The sequence below is a fragment of the Xiphophorus maculatus genome, chromosome 13 (assembly GCF_002775205.1).
Source record: "Xiphophorus maculatus strain JP 163 A chromosome 13, X_maculatus-5.0-male, whole genome shotgun sequence".
Lineage (NCBI taxonomy): Eukaryota > Metazoa > Chordata > Actinopteri > Cyprinodontiformes > Poeciliidae > Xiphophorus > Xiphophorus maculatus.
The window spans coordinates 5,297,465-5,308,580 of NC_036455.1; the positions used below are offsets into that span (position 1 = coordinate 5,297,465).

Sequence of the window (11,116 nt, forward strand, 5' to 3'; positions counted from 1 at the left end):
AGCTTGTGGGTGCAACATACCTGTGATTCAACAGAACAGAAGAAACAGCTACTCTATGTGATTAACTCAAGATAATCAAATAGGCTATGTAACTAGGACTGCCCTAAAGAAATAAAAAGAAAGGGTCAGACAGGAGCTGTTTTAGAGTGGGTAGGAGGTTGCAATTGAAGCATGCTCCTGTCTGTTCTCCTTGCAAGTAAATCTTAAACTCACTTGTCTCTTTCTTCTTTTTATGGGTGCTCAGATTCTTCAAACCTAACACCTATACAATGATTTAGCTGAATGTTATGCACAATGAGGCAGTCCTTAAAAATAACTTGAAACAGAACCAATCAAAGCTCTAGTTTCACTTTCATTTTGACTCCAGCACTGTTTAAAATCCTGCACAGGATCCAAACTATTCATTACTTCACTGCAGCTGGAGTGTCAACACTGCTCTCTCTCTGACTGATCATGGACAGCCACCAGTTCAGCCCAAACAGCACTTTCAGCTATGGTAAGTCACTTTCAGGCTTCTTTTGTGTCATTTGCTTCCAAATGGTATCACAGTGTGTAGAGAAAACAGTTTTATAAAATTAAATGCTGTTTATTAAGGCATCACGTATAACCAGCCAATTATTATTATTTTTTTTTTTTGCCTTAATGCGACCTGTATCTGATCTTTTCATGACAGTCTGAAAAACACAATTTTCTCCAATCAGGCCACTTAATATCCGATAGGTATGGAATCATTTCAAATGCGTCCTGAATCCAGTCTAGTCCAGAGAGCTCAGGAAGGTAAAAATACAGAATTTCATGATTCTGTCATAATTGGCAAAGTTCTAAGGAAATCCACCCTGAAAACAGAAGGGACAGTGGACCAGACAATTCAGGCATTTTGGAACAGGAATGTATTTAAAAGTTGAAAGATCGTCTCTCTTCTGGGCTGGACTTAGGCAGACTTTGCAGCCAACTTTGATTCATACTTTTAATTCACATTATAGTATTCACATTAAGCCACAATAACATGACAGCAGTTTTATTGGACCACAGCTAAAGTTCTGCAACATGATGATTCAGATTCAAACTTTCTTCTTCACAGGAACAAACATTACAAACAACAATGAGTTGAGAATCGTGATGGTGGGGAAGACTGGGATTGGGAAGAGCGCTTCTGGAAACACCATTCTGGGTCGACCGTGCTTTCAGTCCAAATGCAGCCCCAAATCCATGACTGTAAACTGCTCCAAAGTCTCCAGTGATGTGGGTGGACAGCAGGTTGTTGTCATTGATACTCCAGGTCTGTTTGACACCAGATTTGAGGGACATAAAACAATCAAAGATCTGAGTCAGTGCGTCTGTTACGCTTCTCCTGGACCCCACATCTTCCTGGTGGTCGTACCAATCGGCAGATTCACAGCAGAAGAATTACAATCAGTGCAAATGATTCAAAAAATCTTTGGAGAGGCAGCAGACAGATACAGCATGGTTCTGTTTTCCCGTGGAGACGACCTTGAAGGCACCATTGAAGATTATTTGTCTGAAAGCCCAGAGCTGCAGGATCTGGTGTCCAGATGTAATAACCAGTATCATGTCTTCAACAACAAGCTGAAAGATAAGAAACCTCAGGTCACTGAGCTGCTGAAGAAGATCAGAATCATTGTTGACAGGAATGGAGGAAGTCACTACACCAATGAGATGTTCCAAGAGGCTGAGAGGAAAATCGAAGAGGAGAAACAACGAATCCTGAAGGAGAAAGAAGAGAAAATACGTAAAGAGAAAGAAGAAGTGGAGAGAAAGATAAAAGAAAAGTATGAGAAAGAGATGGAGGGAATGTATAAGCAAATCCAGGCTGAGAGAGAGAGAGAGAGAAAGGAGAGAGAGGAGGAGAAGAAGAGGGAGAGAGAAGAAATGAATGAAGAGAGGAGGAGGGAGATGGAGGAAATGAAGGAGGAGAAGAGGAGGGACAGAGAGGAGATGAATGAGGAGAGGAGGAGGGAGATGGAAAGAATAGATGAGGAGAGGAGAAGGGAAACTGAGAGGATGCATGAGGAAAGACGGAGGGAGAAAGAGGAGATGTATGAGCAGAGAAGAAGGGAAATGGAAAAGAATGAGGCAGAGAGAAAGGAGAGAGAGAAGCAGTTTGAAGCTCTGAAGGAAAAGCAGGAGAGAGAAATTCAAGAAGCAAAATCCAGGCTGCAGTCCCAGCATGAATCTAAGGCCAGAGAAGAAGCTGAGGAAAATAATCCTCTCTATTATTTGGCTAAAGCTGGAGAACACGTGGCTAACGCTGGAAAACAAGTTATTAAGATCGGAAAAGAAGTTTTTAACGCTGGATGTAGCATTGTTAAAGCTTTTACCAAATTGTTTTAATACTTAAATAGTGAAAGTTGGAAACTTGCTGCTCATACAAACATGACAACAACTGCAGGAATCTGAAAACAACAAATTTTAACTGCAAGTTTCTTTACGAAAACATTTAAGTATAAAACATGGAGAACAGAAAACAACAAACTAGATTCTGTTTCTTTCATTGTGTTAATAAATTAAGTAAATCTCCAGCCAGAGTAAAACTCCTTCACCACATCTTCATAGACTCTGCACCTCTAGACAGGCCTGAATCATTTAGAGCTTAACTGTCTATAATATGAAGCTGCCAGACTTTAATGCTGTTGGAGATCTTGAAGACTGCAGGCTGATCTTCACTTAACGCTGCTTCAAATGCAGTAAAAAAATATATATATTTTAAAAAATGCATGTCAAGTTAGTTAGTGTTTGCATATTATTTCAAAGTATTTCATGTGTCACTTGTTAAGCTTTTAGAAACTGTCTTTTGGAAATTGTTGCTGTAAAGATTAGCATAAATGGAAAATGACAGTAAATATACAAGATTCACAAGGATTTTCACTTCAATATTCTCGCACTTTTTGCAACAATTATTATTTTGTGATGATTGTTTGAACTGATTTGCAGTTTTTTTAATGTTTCTGTTCTGTTGAGATATTTTGTGTCACCTTGTTCTGAATATGAAATCACAAATAAAGCTTGATGAAAACAATAAATGTTGCTAAATTGATTGTTTTTTAAATTATCCGCTTTACATATAGAAGCGACTGGGGAATGTTGTGGTATTGAATGTATAATAAACTACTTTAGTTGTCTTATAAATACACACTTAAATTAGGACTGATATAAAATAACATTTTAAACTAAACAAAGTGTTTTGTCTTTGTTGAAGAACACATCAGTGTTTTGTAAGGGTTTCAGCTAAAGTTGGTATAAATTGACAAATACAAAGCTGAGAAAAATATTTTTACTCGCATACTAATTTCTTTTTTTACATGTTTGAAGTCAAACTCGTTTTAATGTCAGGCAAAGAGGATCTGAGTAAACACAAAAATACAATTTAAAGCAAAAAAATCTAGAGAAATGGGAAAATGTTATGACTTAATTTTGATTTATCACAGTTTTTGAACTCAAAGCCTTAGCATAATTACAACAAGACCTATAAAATCATCAAGTATTCACTTAACAGCACCTGTCTGCTAACATGAAGTAGGCTAAAACAACAATTACAGACATTATCCACAAATGGAGAAAATAAGCAGCAGAGAGGAACATTCCCATGCAGCTCATGAATGTAAACCTGACATATTATTTTAATTAAATTTTCACTGCTTTTGTTTGGCGATTTAGATTATAATAAACAGATTAATTTTTCTCCTGATTCATTTTCTGTGTCTCATTAAAATCACCACAGAAGCGATAATTTTTACCCGAATTTACAAATGTGGCACTGAAAGTTATCAGTGTTTTGTTTCATATAATGTGAAATAACATTATTGTAGTAAAGTATTTCATCAGGGATCACAACTTTTCTTCTCCTGTTTTCAAACTGTCCACTAGAGGGCGGTGCAGCGCTGCCTTACATTTTCAACTGCAGGTTGACATGAAGGGAACGGATCTGAGAAACAAACTCTGCAAAGTCTTCAACAAGCAGCACAGCTTGGATCTGAGGAGCCTCTGAATAAAACCTGCTGGGTGATTTATGGGCAGAGATGGGAAATAACCAGTTACAGTTACTTTGGTAACTTTTAGAAAAAAAGAAAGGTACTTTCTGGAGTATTTTTTATGTTGTACTTTTTTTAGGTGGCCACTTTTTACTTTTATTTTAGTAAAAATATGTTGAAGTAGCGTTTTTCTTACTTGAGTATATTTTTTTTACCCAGCTCTGTTTATGTGGACGTGTTGGTGAGTTCAAGCCTCCAGCCAGACAGTCGGGGTTTATTGGCTAAAATAACCTCTTTATGTTATTTGTATTTAGATGTAGGTGTAATTTTCTAATAAAACTATATTTTAACACTTGGTTAACTTTTGTGTTTCAGTGTTGTTGAAAAATATTTAACAAATTAATAATGATGTTCAAAGTGTAAAATATGAACCTTAATTATCATTTATCTATTGTCTGCACCTTTCATTGTGTGGAGCCTAAAAATCTCCACGCAATTAGAGCTTCAATAAGAGAAATAACTTCAGCTTTTCTCTCTTGCTCTCGGTGAAGGCCGACGCTTTTTTCCTCTGCTCCCTCCCTGCCCTGCTTGCTCTGTTTTGTCCTGACTTTTTCTATATTTTGGAGCCTTTCTTTGCACATCCTCCAAATCTGAAGATTATGGATCTGGTCAACCGGTCTCTCATTGCAATTGATAAAATTTTCTCGACGAGAAGACTGGGCACAGGAGAGCCCTCTTGTGCTGCAGGGACACACCTGGGGGGATTCACCCAGGATTAATTCATGATAACAGGATTTCTGCTGTTTGGAGCAATCAGTGCAGAGTAACATTTAGTTTGAATATTGTTCACAAAAATATTTTTTGTACAATGAAACTCTCTGGATGAAGTTTTTTTAAATTATTATTATTTTCGATTATGTTATGCAATGATAAACCTACAGCTGGGTGGAATGTCAAAGTAAGATCACGTTCAACAAAAGTCTATTGTATGTAATCTTGTATATTCTGCTTTTATATATTCAATTCAACCAAAACTAAAACACCTGTAAGATATATTTTAATGGATAAGACAGATCATTGTTTGAATATTCTTTCCCCAATCATACTTCTTCATGGCGTATAACCTAACAATACCTACAGACTTCTCAAAATGTATGAAACTGTTTGGCCCATTGCACTGCAACACCAACATGTATTTACATCCATTTGAAGGAGTCCATGTTGGAATACAGGCTTTTTGGAGCCATTATTCCTGTATTTGTGATTAAACACTGAAAATGTTTAATGACAAAGTCCAGATTAGGAGGCGATTTCAGAAGAGTCAACAACAACTTGGTATGCCATGAACATGTGCCTGTGGTGCTATAAGGACCAATGTTTCACATGTGCAAATGACTGGAACTTTGTCACATGATGACACAACTGATGTGCTTTATGTAAAGCTCAGTGTTTTCATGTCGGCAGAAACATTTCTTTTGGAAATGTGTACAGCTCTGGCTCTGTCTGCATTCCACCACATAATCTTGGATGAGCTGGACAGACATGCAATGTTGACAATGCATCATCATATTTACCCTAAAGATTTTACTTAGCGATGCAAACTTGGTTACATTCCTAAGGTGAGCTAAGTGTGGTGCAGCGCTGGATGGTGAATGTCACTCTGTATTTGTTCCATTTGTATGGCTTGTAACATTAATTCCTGTTTTATGCTTAAACAAATCTCATTATTCCTCAGGGTAATAACTCTGCGGGGTTTTGGTCGGGTCCTGGAACTGGTAAACAGACCTGGGTGGTTCACAGAAGGGAAAATGGGTGAACAGGAAGGACAGTCTGAAAAGCCGGTGCTCAATAGTGATTTACATTTGCGTGGCTCCCAGCAACTTCTTTTAAATATGAAAGCCTCACCAAGGCCCAAGAGGTCAGGGGTTGATAGGGCAACACGGACACACAGTTTTTGACAATTATTCGCAGTTCCCTACAATTTCCCATTCTGCAAAAAACTCTTGCTGATAGCCCTCAATCTCTAAGCGCACGGCAGCGTTAGGTGACAATAGCTGGTCGAAAATCCCACTTTTCATGCAGGGCAGGTTGTCGCCGTCTCTGGGTGTTTCCCAACAGAGAGAAGAGAAGCTTGATTGGACAATAGGTGTGAATCCCTGATCGTTTTGCACCAGGGATTCTGTGGTCTCACTATTTGTCTATTGTTAAGGAAAGGAGGTTGTTATGTGAAGGCTGAAAAGGCCGTTTCAGTTCTGGGTTGGGGGAGTAACACTTAGATGGTATCAGGATCAAAGACTTGCTGCTGTTATGTGTTACTGTAGAAGTTTATAGGAGAGCAGCTTGATCTCATGACAAGATCATGCAGACACACGATCTCATCATGTCTGCATGACACATAGCAACAAAAAGCTGTTTCAGCATTCAATAAGTGTCTCTTAAAATTAAAAAATACTGAACATCTTTTCACACTGATCAGTTCATCCAGGATTTTATTGTTTTCCTGGTTTTTCTGCAATCAAAATCACAGATTTTATGATGCTAATTTAGAAATATTTGTAAGGAATTTGTACAACATTTGCTCTAGTGCCTGATGTTAAAGTGACTTTTTATTAATCACTGTATTGGTCACAGATTATAACTTGACATCAAGTAAGGCTGCAGCATCAGTCACTTCAATTCAGTGTTTTTGGACAATTTTGGGAAAACAAAATTCAGTAAAACCAGAAAACATTTGGGAATTTGTAGATTTTGTGTGAATTTTGCAGATTTGTGAAAAACTAGAGGGAAAATTAATGTAATTTGGAGCCACATAAAAAGCTTCAGCGGGCCAGATTTGGCCCCCGGACCATGAGTTTGACACATGTACTCTAACCGAGCTTCATGTTGACCAAGTAAAGCATGAAAATGATTTCTAAGCTTCTGTGGAATTTGTAGATTTTGTGAGAATTTTACAGATTTGAGAAAAACTGGAGGGAAAATTGATGTAATTTATAATAAATAATGATTTCTAAGCTTCTGTGACAGAAAGAGCCAATCACAGCTCCAGTTTCAGTTTGACTGTGGATCTGTATAAAAGGCCTGTGCAGGATCCACACTGGACTCAGTACTTCACTGCAACCGCAGCGTCTGCACTGCTCTCTCTGACTGATCATGGCCAGCGACAAGTTCAGCCCAAACAAGACCTACAACTGTGGTAAGTCAGGATAACTTTATGTTGAGTTTGTGCTGATGTGGAAATTATCCACCAACAAAAACATGCATTTCACTTTCACTCCTCTTTCTTCTTATTCTACCTCATGTTTCAATATAATCATGGACTTTAATTTCTTGGGTAGACTTGTGTGATATTCAAATGACCACTGATTGTATTTTGATATTATTTTAAATTTTTCTATTTTAAACTATAACTAAATATATTAAATAATTGCAGGACTGTAGTCCCACCCTTCTTGACCTTAGCTTCATCTCAATTTAATCATTCTAACCAAATATAAAGCAGCTTTATCTGAATTTGTATATTAATTGCTGTAAAAGTGTAGCTTGTCTCTGCGCCGCCATAAATCCAATTAAAAAGCAGTAACAGGTTTTGCACGGCCACTAAAGATGCAACCAAGGAGAGAAGTACACAGAAAGATACAGGATCTGTTAAGAACTGTGAGCTGTGCTAAAGTAAATAAAAGAGAGAATTTCTTTGTAAAGGTGAAGATTTATCACAGATGAATCTTTGTAAAATAAATGTTACAATTTTTACTCGTCTGTGCATGTTTGTCAAGAATCTTAACACCAACATGGTAATATGGAGTTTTGAAATGTTTAGTTTCAACTGTATGATTATCCCCATGTCATTGATTCCCTCAATGCTTCCCAAGGTCTCAGATGGATCATTTCTTTTCTTCCAGACACACAGAGGCTGAAGCTCTGAGCACAACATGATGATTCTAATTCAGATTCAAACTTTCTTCTTCACAGGAACAAACTTTACAAACAACGATGAGCTGAGGATTGTGATGGTGGGGAAGACTGGGACTGGGAAGAGTGCTACTGGAAACACCATTCTGGGTCGACGGTGCTTTGAGTCCAAATGCAGCTCGAAATCCATGACTGTTGACTGCTCCAAATGCTCCAGTAATATTGATGGACAGCAGGTTGCTGTCATTGATACTCCAGGTTTGTTCAACACCAGGTTTGGAGAAGATAAAACAACCAAAGATCTTGGTCAGTGCATCTGTTACGCTTCTCCTGGACCCCACATCTTCCTGGTGGTTGTTGCAATCAGCAGATTCACAGAAGAAGAAAAACAATCAGTGCAAAAGATTCAAGAAATCTTTGGAGAGGCAGCAGACAGATACAGCATGGTTCTGTTTACCCGTGGAGACGACCTTGATGATTCCACCATTGAGGATTATTTGTCTGAAAGCCCAGATCTGCAGGATCTGGTGTCCAGATGTAACAGCCAGTATCATGTCTTCAACAACAAGCTGGAAGTTAAGAAACCTCAGGTCACTGAGCTGCTGAAGAAGATCAGAACCATTGTTGACAGGAATGGAGGAAGTCACTACACCAATGAGATGTTCCAAGAGGCTGAGAGGGAAATCGAAGAGGAGAAACAACGAATCCTGAAGGAGAAAGAAGAGGAAATACGTAAAGGGAAAGAAGAACTTCAGAGAAAAATAAAAGAAAAGTATGATGAAGAGATTGAGAGAATATTTGAACAAATTCAGGCTGAGAGAAAGAGGGAGAAGAGGGAGAGAAAAAGGGAGATGCAAAGGAGAGAGGCGGAGAGGGAGAGAGAGTTTTTAGCCATGAAGGAAAAGAAGGAGAGAGAAATTCAAGAAGCAAAATCCAGGCTGCAGCTCCAGAATGAATCTAAGGCCAGAGAAGAAGCTGAGCAAAATAATCCTCTCTATTATTTGGCTAAAACTGGAGAATTCATGGTTAATTTTTTAAAAAACTTTTTTAAATAAAATGCTTTTAAAAAAATAATTAAGTAGTGAAAGTTTGAATCTTCTGTCTCTTACTAACATGATGATGCAGGTAAATAAAAACAACAAATCTCTACTGAAAGTCTCTTGACAAAAACATTTAAGTATAAAACATGGAGAACAGAAAACAACAAACTAGATTCTGTTTCTTTCATTGTGTTAATAAATTAAGTAAATCTCCAGCCAGAGTAAAACTCCTTCACCACATCTTGACATTAAAACTCAGCCAGAACCTGGATGTTCTTTGCACCGTGTTGGACAGTTCTTGTGAGGTTTTCTAAGAACACGGTGCTTAGACCCATTTTAGATCATCATAGACTCTGCACATCTAGGCGGGCCTGAATCATTTAGAGCTTAACTGTCTATAATATGAAGCTGCCAGACTTTAACACTGTTGGAGATCTTGAAGACTGCAGGCTGATCTTCACTTAACGCTGCTTCAAATCCAATCATAGTCTCTCAATACACTTCCTGTTTGGAAAAAAAATGCTTGAATGCATGTTAAGTTAGATTTAAAATGTTTACATTTTATTTTTAAGTATTTTATTTATCACTTTTTAAGCTTTCAGAAAATGTCTCTTGGAAAATTTTATACGTATTCTTGCTGATATGCTTAATCTAAGATGCTTGCATATGAAATTTCATCATTACTGGTATTAGTTTCTGATTTTTGATATCTCTTAATGTATCTATTTTGTTCTCTGTTATCAAATCCATAATTAGAATACAATCACAGAAAATGTTCTTCTTACATCCATTTTTTCTAAGCACATTTCTTGTCATTATTTAATTTTACAACTTTTCTTTGTGATTACGGCTTAAACTTGATTAGAAGTGGATTTTGTTCACTGATTTATGTTTAAAGAGATTTGTTGTGTAATCCTGTGCTGAGCTGAGTGCAATGCGACACTTGTCTCATCAATAAATACTGTTGCATGATGGGAAAATGCTGCATCATTATTTATTTCATATTAGCTTTTGAATCATATTTTTACTTCATACTCTATAGACCACCATCTCCTTTATATACAGTGAACTTGTCTTGTGTATCTTAAACAAGGCTTTCATCTTTCTTCCCAGTGATTTCTGGGTTCCTTAAACAGGAACTTTTGTTCATATTTATTCCCACCAACTTCTGGGACCCCCAGCCTTATAAGTCGTAACATTGGTGTCCTGTCTTTTATATCTTAAGCAGGGACTTTAACTCGTTCTGGTTTCCAAGTCTTTGCTGTTTCCCTTTTCACTAATTCATGAGACAATCAATAATTGTGAAAAACAGAAAAAAATTATAATAATTCTTCTCACCAGAATTATTTCATGATTACTGTTTGTGATTCCGGCGTTGATGATCGTGAACCGGAGTAATCAGTCCTCCCTCCTCTCTAGGCTGTGAGGTTGGAGGCTGGACGATTCCAGGCGAGATCATTCACTGGTCGTCCAGTTCCCGGCAGCCAAACGTGGAATCCTGCCTACAACGGCAAATTGTCATGGATAAAATTACTTTATCAAGAATCTGGATAAGAAGAAATAAGAAATTTATTAAAACCTTGCAAGGTCAGAACAGAAATACAGAGTCAAAGGAGTCGCCGTCTCTGGGTGTTTCCCAACAGAGAGAAGAGAAGCTTGATTGGACAATAGGTGTGAATCCCTGTTCGTTTTGCAACAGGGATTCTGTGGTCTCACTATTTGTCTATTGTTAAGGAAAGGAGGTTGTTATGTGAAGCTGAAAAGGCCGTTTCAGTTCTGGGTTGGGGGAGTAACACTTAGCTGGTATCAGGATCAAAGACATGCTGCTGTTATGTGTTACTGTAGAAGTTTATAGGAGAGCAGCTTGATCTCATGACAAGATCATGCAGACACACGATCTCATCATGTCTGCATGATGGAATCATGCAGACACAATCTAAAGCACAAGAGGGGTGAGGAGCACTTTATAAAATGTTCCACTACATGTGCACTGAACCTGGAAGCTCTTTGCTGGGATCTATCCCCGTGTCGCTGAGACATGAAGATATAACCTGTTTTTAAATGCTACAATCACTTTGCAGTTCAAAACAGTTTCTAAAAATGCTCAAGCCCAGGGCTGTAAAACTCATTTACATTTAGGTCCATATCAAAAATCTACATGTTCTTAAAGGACTGGTT

At 37.7% G+C, this 11,116-nt stretch overlaps 1 protein-coding gene across 1 annotated transcript; it reads left to right on the forward strand.

The window, feature by feature from the left end:
* Positions 1-418: 418 nt before the first annotated feature.
* LOC102217657 lies at positions 419-10,134 on the forward strand. Its single transcript, XM_014474137.2, has 5 exons — positions 419-496; positions 1,082-2,349; positions 5,725-5,764; positions 7,959-8,923; positions 10,075-10,134. The coding sequence occupies exons 1-5, from the start codon at positions 454-456 to the stop codon at positions 10,132-10,134; spliced, it is 2,376 nt and encodes a 791-aa protein (XP_014329623.2). The 5' UTR covers positions 419-453.
* The last annotated feature ends 982 nt before the right edge of the window (positions 10,135-11,116 follow it).